Source organism: Trichosurus vulpecula, chromosome 8 (assembly GCF_011100635.1).
Source record: "Trichosurus vulpecula isolate mTriVul1 chromosome 8, mTriVul1.pri, whole genome shotgun sequence".
Lineage (NCBI taxonomy): Eukaryota > Metazoa > Chordata > Mammalia > Diprotodontia > Phalangeridae > Trichosurus > Trichosurus vulpecula.
Window position 1 is genome coordinate 230,779,160 of NC_050580.1, and position 19,699 is coordinate 230,798,858.

Sequence of the window (19,699 nt, forward strand, 5' to 3'; positions counted from 1 at the left end):
ATAGGTGTCCATTTATTTGGGGAAATGAGGATAGGGAAGACTATGGAAGGCAATGTTGCATGAACTATATATATGGGTTGGTTTTAAGTTTTGTAACTGTTAAGGCCAAGGGGCACAGGGTGGGTGCAGTATCTAGAAATGACTATAATGTAAGAATAGTATCAATCAAAATTTTTAAAATAATATGAAAATAATACTCTAGATCATGTAAGAGAAATGCAAATGAAAACAGCTCTGGAATTTCACTTCATATCCTTCAAATTGGCAAAGATGATAAAGGAGAAATGTTAGAGAAGCTATGGGAAAACAGACACACTAATAACAGAGAATTTTGAATTATTCAAGAAAAGTCTCTAAATTGTTCTGGTCATACCCTTTGACCCAGTGATCCCACTTTTGGGCATAAGAAGTGGCCCACCTAGGCCAAAATACCAGAATTTTTTCAGAGAACAAAAAACTGGAAGCAGTTGCTGCCCTTTAATTGGGAAATGGATGGACAAATTATGGTACCATCCTCTAAAAAATGGTGACTAAGAGGAATTCTGAGATGACTGGCATATGATGAGAGTGAGATGAGAAGACCGACATAAACTGATGAATGCAGAACTAAGAACAATATACATGATCATTATAATTTAAATATGAAAAGGACACTAAGAGACAGTCAAAAGTGATTCATTATGGAAGTCATGTTTGACTAGAAAAGTTTGGCCACTCACATCAAGGATGAGAGCAAACAGTTGGATAAACAATGCGCTACGTTGATGTCACTAAGACGGTAAAGGAACCAGAAGAACGCCTCTAGTACACCAAATGGATTGTCTATGGAGGATTCATTAAAAGACGAAAATTGAACAGGATGACAAGATCATTTGCATCTTCCATCTTCCACTGATCAGAGGACACATGTTGAAATCTCAGCTCCTTATAAAGATCCATATATGACTCACCCATCCCTTGATGATTCTAACTGAAATATTTTGAAGGAAGTAATAAGGAAATAAAAGCTACTCATAAAACATGATCTGTGGTGCAGATTTTGAAGTTTCTCATTACAGCTCTAACCAGAGTGGATTTTTTGGTTGAATTCTTCAAGGGCAAATTATTTTCTGATTTCTAGATACCTATTATAAATGGAGTTACCTCAGCTTTTATGCCTACTAATTAAGTCAACATTTTATGCCAAATAAAACTAATGTAACCTTGCAAGAGTTAATGCACCTTCCAAAAGGACCTGACAGCCAAAGGGTAACATCAGCACAGTGAAATGCTGGCTTATTGTGTCTAAATAAAGTCAACAATTAAATGTACCTTTTTATTGAAATCATGTGTGTGCCCCAAGCCTGAAAACAATTTTAGAGCTTTGTAGTCATAATGGAACTAGAAAAAAAAATATTGTAGAAGACATAAGTGAATGAGTAATTTTTTTTTTAACTTGAGGGAGCAGAGGGGACTGGATAAATCTTTCCTGTGGCCTCTCTTTGAATTTAGAAGAGAAACATTGGTCTGATAGGGTTATTTATCTTTGTATTGATGGCCAACCCTCATCCATTTCCCCCAATGTGATAATATTTATTATATCAAAGAATGTTTTCAAAAGTGTGACTTGCTAAAGCAATTCTTTATTAGAGATTTGTGGTTTAAGGATTTTTATAAGAATATGTCAATGGCAGTGAAGACTCATTTGCTCCTCCTCCAGGACATGACTTTCCTTAGTAGCCATCATGTCTCCAAAACTTAGGACTACACAGAACTGAACAGCAGGAACCAGAAGTGGAAAAAGGAGGGAAGTATTTCAATGTGTTCAATGAACGTCAGCACCAACTTTGAAGACTTTGCATGGTTGGTCATCTTTGCTTTTACATAAAAGACTGCCCTTTGTACGGGTGGAGAAGAGCTAGCAGAGGAATGGCAAAGTATTTCTTTTTTCGGCTACATCATAAATTATTAGCTACCTTAACTATGACTGAGCATCCCCACAATGTTTTTGGTGGACTGCCTTGATATCCTGTCTTTGGGAATTTCCAGTCACCTGAAAGCTGCTTGACGAAATCCTCAGATTCCATACCAAGATGACAACCTACTTTTTCAACACTGAAAACCCTACAGGATCTCCAGAAGAATGAGTTGTTAACACTGAATGCTTTATGGTGAGTGTTGGTTGGTTAGTATGGTAGGTATAAGAAAACTCATTTAGTTTTTCATTCTAAACATGAAGTCAATGTGTTTGAAAAAGCTAAGGAAAAAATACCTCTTAGGCATTCACTAAGATTTTCTTTTAGTAGCAACAACAAGACACATTTAAATGTTGATTTGCTTGCAGTTTAAAATTTTTTTTATTTTCAAAATGTTATTGTCTCTGAAGTGTGATTTGTGACCTCACAACCAATATATATTTGCATACTACAAGCAGGGAATGAAGATATTTAAGCACATATTTGAGAATACTTGCTAAAGTGCCAAAGCTGTAGAGAAAGGCACATTTTGAAGTACAGGTTTATAGACTAAAAATGTATGAGGCCATTATTAAAGGAAATCAAAGTAAGCAAGGTGAGTTGAATCATTTTCAACTCCAGAGAGGACTAGGTGTTTCTCTATGGTAAGTCCCACTCTTAAATTTTTTTTTATGCTGTCTAGTTGTTGTCAATAAAATACAATCTAGCAAAGAGGTTTGTACCTGTGTGTTCATTGGAAATTTTGACATCTCATCTTCCCTGGAAACTTCTTGGCACCATTTAGCCTTTTGCCAAACAAGGCTTTGCTTTTCTTTCCAGTAGAGAAAGCTTTCTGTCATTTATGTACTGTTAAGTCCAACCTCAATAAACTCAGTCCTTTATGAGGCCAAAGGATGGGGACATGGGGAATGCCATGTGTGGAGATGCTTAAATAACGAGATAACAATGAGAATGTTAAGAATATTAAATACTACCAGATGCAGAAAAAAAGATACTATCTTTTTTCTTGTCATTTAAAATAGTGAGAACTTAGTAAAGCATTTAATATCTTCATCACTCTTTAATCTGTTTAAGAACTGATTAGCCTCAAACCATGTAATGCAGTTGTAAATAGTCTGAATAAGGAAGTCAGGGTACATAAATACAAGTCATTGAAGAAGCTGGGCTTAGAAAAAACCAGTGGCAAAGACAGTAAAACAAAGAGAGTTAGGGTGGAGAATAGCTCATGTCTCTGTGAAGAAAATAATCCTGAAGCCAACTTCTAAGAGATGGAAGAAGAAAACTTGAACCTTGTAAACATGACAAAAAACTTAGAATCAAGAAAGCATTGATCCAACTTTTTAAAGAGCCAAAGTGCTTCAGTTCTACTGCTGGTATGATAGTCATATAGAGGTGAAAAAAATGTAATCTACCAAAAACAGCTTGTTCAATGAATGTAGAAACAACCACAGAAAACGGTATTTTGAGCAACCAGTGGGGTGATTTTAGAAGTGATATATTGACTATAAACTATAAGGAAGCATTGATTAAGCTTTATGTGTGGTCAGCTTGAAAAGAAGCAAAACTAATAAATAGCAAGTGTGTTAATTTATATTTTGTATCAACCGTTTTATTGATTTGAGCTTAAGTTTTCTGCCTTTATTGTAATCATTTGCACTTTGTTAAAAAAGACATTAAATTAGTTACTGCTTATTAAAGAGTTTCAGAGTATGTTGATAGAGGATCCTAGTATCATATATTTAGCAGGAAGGGATCTTAGAGGTTGTCTGGTACAAACATCATTTTGCAGATGAGAAAAGAAAGGCCCAGGTGTAGCAGAGCCAAGATTTGAATCCAGGTTCTCTGGCTCCAAATCTAATACTCTACTGTAGGAGGCTGCCTCTGCTAAGCTAACAAGTAGGTAATATTTCAACACGAGTAGAAGTCCAGTTGTAATTCCAACCAGTGCTAGCTCATGGTTCTTGACTGCTGCTATGTACTATAAACACTGAAGTTAGAAATGAAAAGATTTTGGTAAGGGCATTGATTGAGATGGAAAAGCAAAGAGGTACAACTAAAGAAGTTTGAAACCTGAAATTATAAGGGTTAAAGACAATTTGTGAGCAAAGTATAAAACTGAAACTAGTGTTAGCAATGAAAATGTGTGTGAGAAGTAGATCTGTATGATTAGTATACTTTCCCAAGGATGAGTTTGGGTACCAGTAGTGGTTGCAGAGTGGGAAATTAGTTGTTAGGGAGGATTTCAAGAGTATCGGGATTTGGTATGAGGTTCTATATGGCAATGAAAGAAATGGGAGATCTGTACTCTTAGAGAATAGGAACACCTATTTGAGCAGGGATAGGAAAGAAATAGCTGAAATATTTAGGAAGAAGACAATACAGTAAAAGTGGACTAATAAAATGAGGGAGTGACAGATGTAATAAAACTATGACCGGAAAAGATGGTTTTTAGTTAAAAAAAAAAAAAGGAATCTCAGTAAAAGATACAACTATTAAACCACAAACACAAACCACAAAGTCTGAATCCTGACCTTTTCTCAACTTGTCTGTAATCATAGCTCTGGTTATTCAAATCTTTAAATTTTTTTCATGGCCTCCTAGACTCAAAATTTCATCACTTTTTTTTCATCAAAAAGGACAAGTATTTGGCCTGTTTGTATATGAGTGCCTGGGCTTTGATCACTAAAGATTTGTGGACTTCAGAAGCAGCTGCAACTTAGTCCACATTTATTGTCAAACTGATTTTTTTTTTCCAGGAATCATTTTGTTTGCTCTACCACCCAGAGTAGTACACATACAGTATGTCCGAGCACTTGACTATATTTGGTGCTGGTGTCATTGTGCTACCACATGTGCAGTTTATATCAAGGATCTGTAATATCTGTGGGAATTCCTGCACTAATCTAGATCATGACCTACCTATGATTTAATTGGTAAGTCTTAGGGCTGTAACTCAGCAGGCTTCAGTGACTTGCCCCTGATCACATAGATTATTAGTGTCACTTGCAGGATTTTAACTGAGGTCTTCTCGACTCCAGCATTGTATTTACTCAGCCATGCATGGATCTCCAAGGCAGAAATGATCAGAGCTCCCTCCCTCTCCTCTTTGAAAAACCAGAAACATTTTAAACCATTGCCTTGAAGTGGATTGGTCAATAAACATCTTGTCTTACCACCACCGACCTAGGTATTTTAACCAAGGTGTAAATTCTTGAAGCAGTTATCAATTATTGTGACACACTTGATTAACAGGTGTTATAACTTCACCTTCAGTCTTGGTGGAAATGTGTTGTTCATTTTAGCCTAATTATCAGGGTTTTTTCACTTTTTTTCCTCCCATTATTGTATGCTTTTCTCCTTGTCTTATGTTCTTTTTTACTCTGCATTGTGTGAATTCTATACACCTACTCACAGTTTTAAAACATCAGTCAAAGGCAGATTTCCGCTGTTCTGAATCCAGTCTGGCTTTGGGGGGGAAAGAGGCAGAGAAGTAGTCAATGAACCAAGGTTATGAGGATTAGAAATTGGTAAAGCTTTCATTGGAAATGTTGGCATTAAAAGAGATTCTTATAGACAAACATGAAATTCTGAAAAGCATAACTTGAATATTAAATTCAACAAACATTATTAAGGTTTAGTTTCTCCTGAATAGGTGGTCAATTAGCCTTGAGATTTAGGTGGTATGTGAAGGTTCTTTCACATAATCAGGTGTGGAAGTGACCCTGGGTTCTCAGAAGCTATACTAGCAGAGTACAAAGCCCTTGCAGACCCTATCCACCTGGAAAGACTTCATCTATGGACTCAGGGATGGATTCAGGGGTGGGGAACCTGAGGTCTTAAGGCCACATGGAGCCCTCTAGGTCCTCAAGTGCAGCCCTTTGACCGAATCCAAACTTCACAGAATAAATCCTTTTAAGAAAAGTATTCTGTAAAGCTTGGACTTAGTCAAAAGGCTTCATTCAAGGACCTAGAAGGTCACTTATGGCCCCAAGGCCTCAGGTTTCCCACCCCTGGATTAGATCATCTGAGGACTAGTTTAACGAAATTTGGAGAAATTTATCAGCAGGATGCCTTCAGGGTGTTGAATTTTTTGACCCTACCAACTCTTTTAAGTTATGGAAAGGGTGTGATTTACATCTGTAGAAGTACAAGGGAATCACAGAGTTTTGAAGTATTAGAGCAACAGAAGAGGATCCAAGAAGTTGGTTGAAATTCTCTTTTTGATTTTTGCCAGTATAAATCTAGAAACCCATGAACACTTTTTTTTTTTAATAGGGAAAGTCCTAATTGGTTCCAGGGCTTTGTTAATGGGGCATACACATTGTTATCTCAACATTTTGTTTTGCTCTTCCTCAGGTGGAAAGTGAAGAGTTCTATAACTCAAGATCGAAGGAGATATTGTCAGTCTTTCACTGTATAGGTCATGTTTGCAGTTATATGTGCTGTTAGAAAACAAGTCTTTATAAATAGTCCCTGTAATAAACTTTTTCCTGCATGGACCATCATTTAACTGCCTACTTTTAACTGATAGTTAGGCATTAAATCAGAATAAACAGCACCAGTGAGACCATGGAATGCTGTTGAAGGAATAAACAAATGTAAAATGTTTGAGGAGAGTATGTATGTGTGAATATTTTTCAATTTAGGAGAAAATAGCTGCCGATTATATCTCAGTGGAAAGAATGAGCAGTTCATTAGCAGTATTTGAGTTGCTAGAAGAACATAACCTGCTCAGTTCACACTCAAAAAGTGTTCCCAATGGAGAAAGTTATATGGCAGAAAAAAGGAAAATGCAATAAAATTGAATTCTTCTGTTGGCCTAGTAGATATGTTTATACATTCTTCTTTTCTTAGCGATGTGGTTAGGGAATGGTTCCTGGAAAGACTGTGGAGTGCATTTCAATTTTGATTTGTACACATCTAATTGAATTGTTTCAGATACGAGGTTCACTACCATGGAGGTAGTTTTGTTTTAGTCTTTAATGCTAATAAATTTCAGGTTTGGGACTCAAAACAGGACCTCTCTAGATGAGATAGTCATGTGAACTTGTAATCATTTCCCATGAATGACTTTGTAATGCAAGTTCTTAGTAGACATTGTGCTCAGTTTATAGAATATGGAATGATTGACTATGTTCATAGTGATACTAGGTTTTGTTTGTTTTAAAACTTTCCAATTTAGCATGTTTTTAATAAAGGTATTATAGCTGGAAAATGCAAGGGAGGTTTGAATGCAGTTGGATTAGCATGGCACTTGGGGAAGTTTTTTCTAAACCAAAACATAACTTTGAAAGCTTAGAAGTCTATCTTTACACTTGAGTTTTTACTCAAAGAACTCAAAGTTCTTTATATTTGAGAAACTCACCAAATATTTAAGCTGGCCTCAATAAAAAGTTTTCATTTCACCTGCTACAATGATTTCAGAAGCAGCAAGCAAAGTGCGGCAGCATGTAGAGGTAGGGCAGGGTGTATGTAGAGAAACAGTGAAGTCTCAGGCCTCCGCTAATTAGAATTACAGACCTCCAACTGAGTGGCAAGCCTATGCTGCTTTGTGAAAAGGTTAGCTCTGCAAAGGACATGCTTCTTTGCTTTGGGTGAGTCAGCAGTTTGCGGTGGACCAGAAAGTCAACTTCATAAATTCTTCAGTCTGTGCCGAAGATAGGCAGTAGACAGATATGTCACTGTGGAGTAGACAGGGTTCTACTGCCATTTGCAAAACTGTACTGACTAGTGTGACTTCTGGTGTGCTTGGACTTCAAACCGAGTGGACCCAGCCAGTATATTACAGTAGCCTTTGAGCTCTGGTTTTCTCTTCTTTATTGCAGAGGTTGGTCTCGCGAATGCCGTAGTGCGCAGCGTGCAGTGCCGCCAAGCTCCTGAGATCTTTGATGAAACCTTGTTTGCAGTGGGGGATTGCCATCACCAAAAGCTACCTCCCTGGGCATCAACCACAGTGGATAACTAGAGACTTTTGATAGCCTCTGGCTGATTGGCTGCTTTCCAGCTGATAGTAGTGAGTGAACTGCAGTGCATTTAAGGTCTATGACACTGTAAAGTCTCCTTAAGCTCCTGCAGCAAGTTGACCTGAAGCGCTATGTAAGTGTGTCCTGGATCCTTCAGCTAGGTACTAAACTACATCTGGGGCCTTAGCCATTGCTGGCTATCACTGACTTATTCTTATGTGTTATATGTATCCCAAAGAGGTGGGATCCTTACTGAATATAAATGTTGTGGACAACCTAGAAATCCAGTACCCAGCCAAAAGGGCCAGGATATAATCCTGGGGAATCCTTACTAAATTCCAAATACCACATATGAGATAATCCTACATAACCCGTGTGATGCTACCCAGTGGCACTTAACTGATGTAATTTCATAGTATGAAATCTTCTGAGACTCAGGGAAGAGAATACTGGAAAAGAAATGATAATAGCTCTATTTATTTTTTTGCTTTCCCATATGAGTAAAACTATATTCTTTGCCCTTTAATACAAATGCATGTTAAGCCCAGACCAGTATCTTTCTGACACATCACTCCACATTTCTTGTCATGAAAAAGGACAGCTGTGTTGCTCTAGTAGACTCTTAATTCTGAAGTAGCTCCTGTGGACAGCCAGAAGATTTGAATATCTCAGGGATGTCACTGTCCAGTTTTGAAATGATTTTATAAATGGGTTTCTTCCAGGAGGGATCTGAGTCTTTCCCTGCTGTGACAGCATTGAAGAACTCCCGCAATGTCAGGCTGGCAATTTCCAGGAACTGGTCTGGGACCTGCCGAGGCAGAGAAATGAAAGAACGGCAAGGCCACCACACACATACACAATATACATTCCATGGTGAGTGTTGGGCTGGGCATCATAGGCCTACTGAAGAAGGCACCAAGGAACTGAGATTCTCTCTGACTTTTATGGGATTCCCTTCAACAGGCACCAAAGAATAAATACAAACTAGATGGTGGCAGCAACAAGAATCTTCCCAGTGACCACACAAGGAACATCCCAGGTTACCATATTTGTAAATCACCTATAGGTAGCCTACTATTTTAGTAAGCAAGTGTAATACCTTGCTGTCATATACAAATCTGTGGTTATACACCATGGCTTTTTTTCAGTGTTTTCTTACAAGCCTGACATAAAGAATATATCTAAGTAATGGTACCTTTGCTCATACCCAGGCATTCCCTACCCCCCACCCGCAACTCCTTCCCTTCCAGGCTAACCCAAGTATCTCAGAATTCTTTGGTCCCAGTGCCAACTGGGAAGCAAGCCCAGAAATCTGATTCAGGCCAGACTATAGAAAGTGGAACCAAATTCCTGGAATGTCTCCATAAATGAGCAGGCTCCATCTGTTAATTCTGGGCTTGAGGACACAGGGCTTCATTGGTCTCTGCATGTCAAATGGTTGTCTCAAAGTTTGGAGATGTGGCATTAACTTTTTCACTTAAATTGTTACTCCTTTGTTTTTAAGTAAACCTGAATAAATCAAGTAAGCATCTTGAAACAGCTTTGCTATTTCATGTGCCAGCCAAAAGAAACTTTAGTGGATATAATAAGGAAGCAAACAGAATTTAAGAGAATCTATGAAGCATTGAGGGTAGAAAGTTCCCCAGGCAGTTCTATATGACCCTGAGGGATGAAAGAGTTGGATGCCATGGTTCCTAAATTCCATTCCAGCCCCGGATGACATACTCAAGACAAAAGAACATTTCCAGTTCAATTCCCTAGTTTCCAAAAGTCTCCTTGGAACTTCTAATTGAGCACCTTGCCAACTGAAGTCAATACCTCCCCTCCCAGAGAGGTAAGATGATAATCAGTGTCTAATCATGACCAAATATTGATGAATGGATTAACAAATCAGTTAATGGTATGGTTTTTAAAAGGGGAGAATTCATTATAGGATCAATTCTGGCTCAGAGAAAACAACATGTTAGTCTAACAGTGATTTGTCAGTGGCAGATAAGAGATTTGTCCTTTTCTTTGTGCAGAAACATCACTCAAACGGGTAATTTGTGTACTTGTATTGGCAGGTTTCCCACTAAGGTATACTACAGAGAGTGCCTTCTTTGAAAAGTTCCTAAGGGATTGGGAATTTGAATGTTGCATAAATATTAAGATTAAAGTAGATTTCTCTCTTCCCAGACCCAAGATAGTTTCTAAACAAAGGTCTGAACATAGTGGGAAAATGAAATGGAGGTTTGTTCCACTCAATTCCATTCCTAGTCTTTAGCAGTGGTAACTTCTGGGTTAACTATGTATAGGTCATTCTTAGTAATCTTCCATTGGTCTCTTAAGGAAAGCAACATCATATTCCCTTAAACTAAACTCAACATCATCACACAGGTATTCACTATAAGACCTTGTGGCAAACAAATAGGTAGTCTTACCTCAAAGTCATTTCCCTTATTGTAGTGCATGTTGAGAGTCCGGAAGAGTTCTGAGTTCCTTGGAACTTTCAGCACATTTGGGTTTGTGATTCCTTCAGAGATAGCTTGCCGGGCAAATTTTTCCATCTGGATGTAATAAAACTCACGAAAATTACTGAACCACTTGATGAGCTGGGAGGTGATGCAGCGATTAAACTGAAAAAAAATTTCAACAGGTCAAAAATTAAAATGTCCCCCCTATTCTCACGAGGCCCTAAAATATGGAACTATAAACAGCCGGTTCAGAATGATGGGGTGACGTCAACGGCTTTTTGGCTTCTCTAAAAGGCATTGCTTTTTTTTTTTAATTACAGGTGTCATGGGTATTTTTCATATTCTTCATTTAGAAATAGAACAAAATCAGGGTTGTGTTGCCTATTTATTAGGAAAGAATTGCTTCTTCAGCTTTCTGAGCTCCTCTTGGTTGTTGGTTTTTAATCCCTAAGGTGAACACTACATTGTATGCAGTTGGGAAATAGAGGCCACAAAATACAGATCAGCAGGTATAGGTCAGAGTTCTCATACACCTAGCTGGACCTCCTGGCTGCTCTCATTCCTCCTCAGGAGAGAATAGGATGTGGCTAATATTTGTAGGGATGGCATTCAAGGAGATAGCTTGTCAGCTACATGAAGCTGCGAGATGAATGTGTTTGAGGATGAGTGAGTCAAAGTTTGCTTCAGACACAGAATTCATGATAACCTATGAAAGTCTTTTCAATCACAGACAGGGTCAAGAACACAGGTCACTCAACGAATTTTTCTTTGATGATTGAGGGACAGGAATCCTATTTCCAATAGATCAAAGCTAGGTTTCCCTTTACTCTGTCATGGTTGGCACTCACAGATGCATATATTAGGTTGGCCAACCCACACTTTGAAACACAGGAAGTTGGGGATGGATATAAATTGCTAAAGGTACCAATCGTGTTACTTCTTCTAACCATCCTTTTCCAATGTTGGGTCTCACTGATTAGAACCTTTTCAGTGGGAATAGTAGACCCAAGGGCTTAATTTACTGGGGCATTTGAGGGCATTGGTCCATGTGAGGGTGCACATGGACTGGGATTCCTTTCCACCCCCACCCCCAGTTAAAAGAGGAAAACTAAGCAGTTTGAGGATCTGTTGATATCCACTGTTGATCAGGTCCTTCCAGAACAATAGGGACACTTCGTATGCTCAGATTGCTGCAAAAGCCACCTGAATTTGAATCAGCAAAGGGTTAGGGAAGAAGAAGACTACATTCCTATGGCCTTCCTCCAGGGGTATGCTGGTAAATGATTAACAACCAGCTTTGGGGGGGTGCAGTGTACTTTAAGCTTACTCTGCATTATTAACACTTTCTTAAGTCTAGAAATCAACAAAGCAATAAATCAAGCCCTGATTTGTAGAGTTTGCCAACATCGAAGGTGCACATGCTCACACTGAAAATTTAACAATCAGCTCTCATGCGAGCTGGCTCTAGCTGTGTCCAGCCAGCACACCCCTGCCCTGCCTGCCTGCCTACATCCCCCCTCTGGCTGGTGGTAAGTCAAGATCAGGACAGCCAGCCACTGTTAACAGCTACTCAAAAGAAATTGTGATTAGTTAATTTGGATTGATAGCTCAGTCCTTACCCCTCTGGATGGAAAGTGGAAGGTCTATGTCTGTGACCCTACTGTATCAAATTCCTGCAGGTAGCCCTGACTGGATTGGTGCTATCTACCGATCTTTCTCTGTATTCTTAGAACTTTGCTGTTCAGGTGAATGACTTGAACTAGAGTGGTGCGTGGTGGGAAGAGCACTGCCCAGAGACCACGGTTCCAGTCTTGACCCTGGCACTAGCTATTTTATGTGATCTCTGACAAGTCACTTGACCTCTACAGCAAGTTTCCTCAAATGTAAAATAAGAGGGTTGGATCAGATCACTAAAGGTCCCTCCCAGCTCTTAATAGTCTATGATTCTAAGGACTTCAAATAAATTTTTTAAAAGCTCACTAAAACTTGTACTTATTCTTGTCTACTCTGTGGCCCTTGTCTTGTCCTACTCTGCCTTCATAAGGTCAAACAAGGATCTATCTTATATACACTATTTCGGTGTTTTTCTATAACTAGCCACTTGGGGGAGCTAAAGTACATGATTCGAAGCAGTAGGACCATTTATGGCTGTCTTCCCCCTTACTAATGCAGTATTTTCAAAATTGTTGATTGGTTGCATTAGCCAAGCAAATGAGTTGAGCTGTTTTTACCTGAACGTCAGGGAAATAGGCTTTCAGGAGGCTGGAGCTTGGGTAACGGGTGAAGAAAAACATCAGCTTGGCCTTCTTCAGGTGGCCAGGGTTTAGCCCTTCCTGGATTTACCCCATGGTCAAGGAGAGATAATGTTTATCAAACACTCAGAGTTGTAAACTGTCTTGCCCTTTGTGGTTTTTATTTTCCCTGCAAATGGGTGCTCTTCTTCCTTTGCTGCCCAACTCAAGAGATTGAGTAGTATCATTTTTCTTTCCTGATATTCGGTGTCATGTATACATATTTTTTATTTTATAATTCACCTGTTTTACATTTTGAAACTTGAAATCACATAATATAACTTTATTTCATGGATTCAGCTCTGTTTAAACACAAACACACAGTAGTTTCTGTAATGCCACATCTCTAACTTCTGGAATACTTATTTGACGTGAGCAAAGAAGGCAGAATGGTGGGGAGGTTAAAATTTCTAATTAAGATTAAGCAAGCTTCTCCGTGCTTAATTAATGATTATATTTTGAGATACAGAAACCATTTGAGACTTTTTTTGTTATTATTGCTTTTAAAGAAGAATATACTATGTATGTGTGTGTGTGTGTGTGTGTGTGTGTGTGTGTGTGTGTATGAATATGCCAACCTATTTAAAAGTCCAAGCAGAAACTTTCCTTGCCTCTCTAAATTCCACTTTCCTTATTTGTAAAATAAAGAGGTTGGATTAGATAGATTTCTAAGACCCCTAACATTTCATGAATCTATGAGTTGTGTATGAGCAAATGCAAAATTTCGTTCAGAAATTTGCATCTAGACACTAGTAGACTACCTGCTGCTATTCAAGTAGTTTGAAATTATGTGTATATATATATATACATATATATATATAGCACTGATTAAGTCATTAATTTTGGCCCTTGTGTCTAAACAATATTTAATATGGAAACTTAATAACGGCTCCAATCTGGACTTGGTAGTCTAAGGACCTGTATTCAAATCTCTGCCACTTATTGCATGATCTCTGGGTCTCCAGTTTCCTCATTTGGAAAATGAGGAAATTAAACTAGTTGACCTCTAAGAGTTCTTCCAATTCCAAACCTGTGATTCTGATGTGGTGTCTTATATTCATTTCAGAAGCATAAAGGTCAGTCTGGGCGGGGGGAATGGGGAGGGGAGATGTGGAATTAGATGTTTGCTTTGTCCTTTAGGGGAGAAAAAGTTGTTACACAGGAATAATCAATTCTGAGAGAGTTTGAAGGCAACAAAAGTGAACAATAAAGGGGAGGCTTTGGGTTAAATTATCTACCATGTGAAGCTTTGGACTAAGAAACAATATATTATAAAATTTAGCAAAACAAAATCAGTTAAGGACAGTAATCCTTGAATAGTCTTGAAACAATGAAGTAGATAAAGATTATCTTCATCTTATTTTAATGTCCTCTACACTATCCTGCTGGCCTAGTCCCTATTCCTCTCCCACTGGATCTTGTTCCTAGTAATCCTCTTAAAGGGCTAACTGAAATGATTTAAGACTCTGCTACTAAGAGGTATGTATGGGTGTGTGTTGAGTGCTCTTAAAACCTGTTACGTTTTTGGGACCCAAGAGAATGAGTTTCTAACGAGTGGATATACTTTTGTGGGGGAGGGTTTGGAGGAGGGGAGGATATTTTGGAGTATTTTATTATCCTCAAGAATATTACCATATCGACAACTACTTTGAATGAAGTTTTGGCTGAGGCCAGCCCTGGAAATTCCCTCTGTCTTAGTGATAAGTATAAAGCTATGACCAAAACTAGATCAAAAAAGACCTTAGCAGGCTGGAACAGGGGGTTCACTCAGTCTAGCTAGATGAAATTTAGTAGAGATACGTGTAAGCTCAGCACTTGGGTCCAAAAAAATAATCAGCTACGTAAGTAAAAAGGTGGGAGAGATGTCACTTGATCTCTTACAATGGAGTGCAAACTCAAGAGATGCAATCAGTAGGATGTAGCAGCCCAAAAAGCCAGTGTAATCTTAGATGGCATTAACAGAAGCAAACATTCTAAGGGAGGAAGTAGTCCTGCTGTGGTCTGCCCTGGTCAGGCCATGCATAGAGTATTACATATTAAGTTCTGGGTATCCATTTTAGGAGAGACATTGACAAGCAAGAGCTCATCCAGAACAGGGAGATCAAAATGGTGAGGGGAGGAAAAGTCATGCCCTAAAAGGAATGGAAGGAACTGGGAATGTTTGGATTGAAGAAGGTATGTATTTGAACAATTGTTACTAACTAGGAAGAGAGGTTATACTTGTTTTTCTTGACCCCAGGAGAGAGGCAGAGGAATCCAATCTGAGGAAATACTTTTAGAAAAACCATTAGAGCTGTTCAACAGTTTGCCTCAGGAGGGGGTAGGTTCACTCACCACCAGTGTTCTTCAAACTAAGACTTCCAGAAATACTGCTGACATGCCCAGTATTCATGCCCAGATAAAGGTTGGATTGGTTGGCCACTGAAGTCCCTTCCCATCCTTACATTCTCACCATGGCAGCATGAAACAGAATTTTCTAGGTCTGTGATTTTATTCAATGCCATGTTAGAGTAGACATCTTTGGATCCTTCTCAGATAATGTTGGCAGTGCCTCCTCTCCTCCATTAATGGCCTTATGCAGGTGTTCTAGACATAAAGTTGTTAGACTTGGATCACCCTTTAGGCTACCCCCATCACCTAATTTAGTCTGTGACATTGTCATGGGGAGAGAATACCCCACGATTTGAAGTTCTCACCCCATCTGAGAATTCCCTTGTTTTCACCAGATGATTCATCAGTCTGAAAGACTCTTAACCAGGTAGTTGTTATTACTTGCCCATATGACATCTGGACAACAGGGTTAGATAGATACAGATTTTTTAAACTGGAAGGAATCTTAGTTATACTACTATTGTCTGGCACAAAGGGGCAAGGGACATGTGAACTGCCAAAGCCAGAAAGAGGTAAATTTGAAGCACATAATGGTATAAAATTTAGGTACTCCTTTTATCTCGGACCAACATCCAGGGAGTCATCCCAAACCAGGTCTGCCCTTATATATAAATACCTTGCAAGGCAGCAGTATCCTACTACTTAAAGCTTATGTGAGCTCAATAAATTTACACCTGGAAAAATCTCTCGGAGCAGCAGGGTAAATAGAAAGGAAATCCAGAAATCTGGCTTCTACTCCTGCCTTTGCCCCAGTCTGACACTGGGTAAAGCCATTTCCCCTTTTCTTTCTATAAAATTTGAATAATTTATCATATGCCAGGCTATTATGCAGATAAATGTAATGAGACTCAACCATATGTAAAATTTGCCTGCGCGCTTGCTTATTTCCTCTATGACTACCTTTTACCACCCCTTAAACTACATTCTTCCTCTTGTTCTGTCAGGGTCCATCTCCCCATGAACTGTCAGGTACTAATACTGTCTCCATAGTATCGTGCATGATGGTTTTATTCTAGCACTTTTACCTTGTATATATTATTTACAACTACCAGGATGGAAAGCATTGGATAAAAATTTTAAGGCATTGGCTTATAAATGACCTAAAGATAATTCTCTTTTCTGGTGTTAAAAGAACATTGGAGTGAGAAAATTCTTCAAGACCCAAAGAATTTAATTTCTAGTGGCAGAATGCCAGACACTATGGCAACAACTGGAGAGAATCATTTTGGTAAGAAGACTTCTAGAGTCCATGAATAACATAGGTAATTGCCAACTCTTTGCAAGGCTGGCCTTTGAATGCAATGAAAAGCTTTGGGTCGCTGTAAAGACTGGCATGGAAGAAAAGGCATGAGAGGAGCCATAAGAGAAAAGCCTTAGCTTTTCTCCATGTATCATGAAAGCCTCCCTCTATCATTTATAATTTTTCAGTTTCTTGGGATGGTGGCAAGACAGTCTCAGTGACCAATAAAGGATATGTGGACAGAAGAGAAAGGAATCACATCTGTGTCAGACTTCAAGTTGTGGTGTTCCATCTTCACTGTTGGAAGAAGAGCCAGACTTTCTACTTGGCTAGAGGTGAAGGGCCGTGGGTATTGCTGCTGGCTCATGCCTGATGACTGCCTTTTAATAGTGCCCCAAGGTAGGTCTAGAGACTGTGGGGAGGAAGTATCCTGAGAGGGAGAGATTTGGGAAGGGTTATAACTCCAATGGCCATTTCGACCATACCCTAACAATTGGCTAAGAATCTGTTTTTCTTGAATGTGAGAAGTCCTAGCTAAGTTTACTGGAGGATCCTGGTAGGGTTTCTGGGTCATTCTTGAATTGACTAGGTACCCTAGAGAATCTGAACACTTCTTCGTGGACAATGGCAAAGCACTTGTGTGGGCCTCGTCTTGTGATTGTGCCATATTCTGGGAGCTTTCCATAGGAAGCTGATTTTTCCTTGTGTTCCCTGTAGCAGTATAATATCCACTCTTTCTGTCTTGTCCTGGCACTTGGATGCCATTTACCACTTGAGTCTGGTAACCTGATGGTTTTGATAATACTTTTCTTAAGACTGAATCCACAACCTGTGACACAGCCCCAGTTAATTCTTTCTTTAATATCTCTGATAGAGTTTTCTCTTCATAAGTTATTAACCAAGGAGCCCTAGATTGGCTTTCCTCTTCAGAAAATTTGAGTTTCTCTCCTTTGGCAAAGTTCCTTTTGAGATCCTTGTACTGATTAATGCCTACAGCCCAGTGGCCATGGTTTGAATCATTCCTGTGTTTTAGAGAATCCTTTTTCGTTTCAGTGTCTTTCTGGCTTTGAGCTAAAGCATTGTGCTCAGAAAGCTGGAAGAGTCTCTCTTGAAGATGTCTTAGCTGCTGCTGTAGCATTTGAAATTGTTCCTTAAAATGGTGACTTTCTCCCTTCCAGTTACCTCTACTGACCCCTGACCACTCTCCCCTCTGGGGATTCTGCTGCTGAGGAAGTTTTTGTTTCCTCTTATTCTCCCTGCTTTTTTCTGTGGGATGCCTGCTATCCTTTTCCTTGGGATTGTTTGAGGGCATCAGTGAGTTTGGTGAAAGAGACATGCCTTGTATAATAGTTTCTACTCTGGCCCTTTTAGCTTGTATGTGTTCATCACAAAACCAATCAGAATCAACAAAGTTAGAAATGGTGATTTGGTCCCAGGGAATGGGTGAGTCTTGCCCACAGCCTCTGGAAGATGGGCTGCTTCCCTCTTCTTTCATAGATTCTCCCATGTGAGAATATGTCTGAGATTTAGAAGAAAGAAAAACAAAATTTGGATTCATCTTGATGGTTCTTTGCAAGCTTATCAAGTATCAAAAATTTAACTGGAACTTAGAACCAGAGAGTATTCCTAAGTGTTTTGTTTCTTTAAATTGGCATGGGATCTCTCTTTTCCTAAATACACAGAGCTAAAGCTTATAGGGCTATCCTCAGGAATGCACTGGTTCATTCAACAAGGGAGTTTTCTTCTCTGAAGTTGGAAGAAGGAGAAGGAACAGGAACAGGAAGAAAACTTTGACTCTTCAGTTCCGGGGTTCTAAGAAAGACCATAATAGGACCAGATTTTCAAATTCTGTTTTGCAAACTCCTGAAATGGAAGAGAAAGAGAACATAATTTAGGACCCCTAAGATTTGCCTTTCACAGAGGACCCTATTTGCCTGTCTGGATTTCTGCTCAGTTTTTTTCTCAGCTGCATTTTGGGTGTCCATGCCTGTGCTATTCTTTTCTTTTTTTTTTTTTTCAGATTATGATCATTGTCTCTCCTGACTAATTTTAGATGTGGTTACCTATTTTGTCTTGGCCTTACAGAGCATGCTATATTTTATATGGTCCTTTTTCAACCAGGAACCTTCTCAAAACTTGAGAGTCCATCAGGGTGGGGTTGCTGTGGCCTCAAAGGCCACATGTGGCCCTCTAGGTCCTTGGGTACGGCCTTTTGACTGAGTCTGAGTTTTACAGAACAAATCCTTTTATTAAGGGGATTTGTTCTATGAAGTTTAGATTCAATCAAAAGGCCAAATTTGTGGACCTAGAGGGCCACATGTGGCTTTGAGGCTGCAGGTTCCCTACCCCTGGCTAGATAAACCAACTTCCTTTCTCCCCTCCCCCCATGTCCTTTAAAAAAACTCAGTTCCTATGGTTTCAAGAGCAGGTTAAAAGAAACTCCCTCTCTTTGAAAACCCCCGGTTCCCATTATAGCCTTTTACATACATACTACCTAAATGGACTTTTTTTTCCCCCACTCCACAGCCTTTTGGGTTAATTTTATTAATTAGAATTGCCTTGTGTGTCAGGGAAATCTCAAGTCCACAACGGTGGCTTGTGTTCTAGGCAAATCCTATGTTGCTGTAGCTACAACAATATTGAAAAATCATACAGTCTCAGGGTTGGAAGAGATCTCGAAGGTTATTTAGTTCAATCTCCTCCCTGAAGCTTAAATCCCCTCTACAATGTGCTGATCATATAATTACCTGGCCTTCACTTAAAGATCTCTGTATGTGGAGAACTCATTGCTCCCCAGACTAGCACGTTCCATTTTTGGACAGTCAAGAAATGTATCCTTATATTGAGCCAAAAATCTTCCTCTTACTTACTTCTCTTACACCCATTACTCCTAGTTCTGCCCTCTGGAGCCAAGAAAAATAAGTCTTACCTCTCTCCTACATGATATCCCTTCAGATATTGAAGACAATCTATCTTCTCTTCACCTCTCCCACCAGAAACCCAGATTCTGCCTGGAACTACTCTGGGTTCTGAGAGGTGAGCTTTTGCCTTTATCTTGTCTAGAACCAGGCCTGTATGTCACTTCCCAGTTCTTTCTCTTTTTTTATATTTAACTTACTATTTTATTTTTTCCAATTACATGTAAAAACAGTTTTTAACATTCAGTTTTTGAAAGTCTGAGTTCCAAATTCTCTCCTTCGCTTCCTATCCCTCCCTGCCCCCCCCCCCTGCATTGAAAAGGCAAGCAATTTGATATAGGTTATACATGTACAGTCATGCAAAACATATTTCCCTATTAGTCACATTGTGAAAAGAAACACAAACCAAAAAAACAAACAAACAAGAAAAATACAATTTAAAAAAAATATGCTTCAATCTGCTTTTAGACACCATCACTTTTTTCTCT

General features: G+C 39.1%; 1 protein-coding gene across 1 annotated transcript; it reads right to left on the bottom strand.

Annotated features, from left to right (window-relative positions):
* Positions 1–8,521: 8,521 nt before the first annotated feature.
* PROX2 (prospero homeobox 2) lies at positions 8,522–17,851 on the bottom strand. The gene is made up of 4 exons (XM_036736887.1): positions 16,529–17,851; positions 12,603–12,710; positions 10,339–10,533; positions 8,522–8,726 (listed from the first exon to the last, which is right to left on the bottom strand). Exons 1-4 carry the CDS (start codon positions 17,849–17,851, stop codon positions 8,541–8,543), a joined length of 1,812 nt encoding a protein of 603 aa, XP_036592782.1. The 3' UTR covers positions 8,522–8,540.
* Between the last annotated feature and the right edge of the window lie 1,848 nt (positions 17,852–19,699).

Bases quoted from the DNA above. Each gene is read 5' to 3' on its own strand.
- PROX2 (XM_036736887.1), bottom strand. From the start codon at position 17,851: ATGAATCCAAATTTTGTTTTTCTTTCTTCTAAATCTCAGACATATTCT. The intron at 12,711-16,528 runs ATATCCTTTATT...ACCATGGGGTAA, and splicing joins TTCCTTTCTCTTCTGTCCAC to ATCCAGGAAGGGCTAAACCC. The intron at 10,534-12,602 runs GTAAAAACAGCT...ATTTTTTTTCAG, and splicing joins CCTATTTCCCTGACGTTCAG to TTTAATCGCTGCATCACCTC.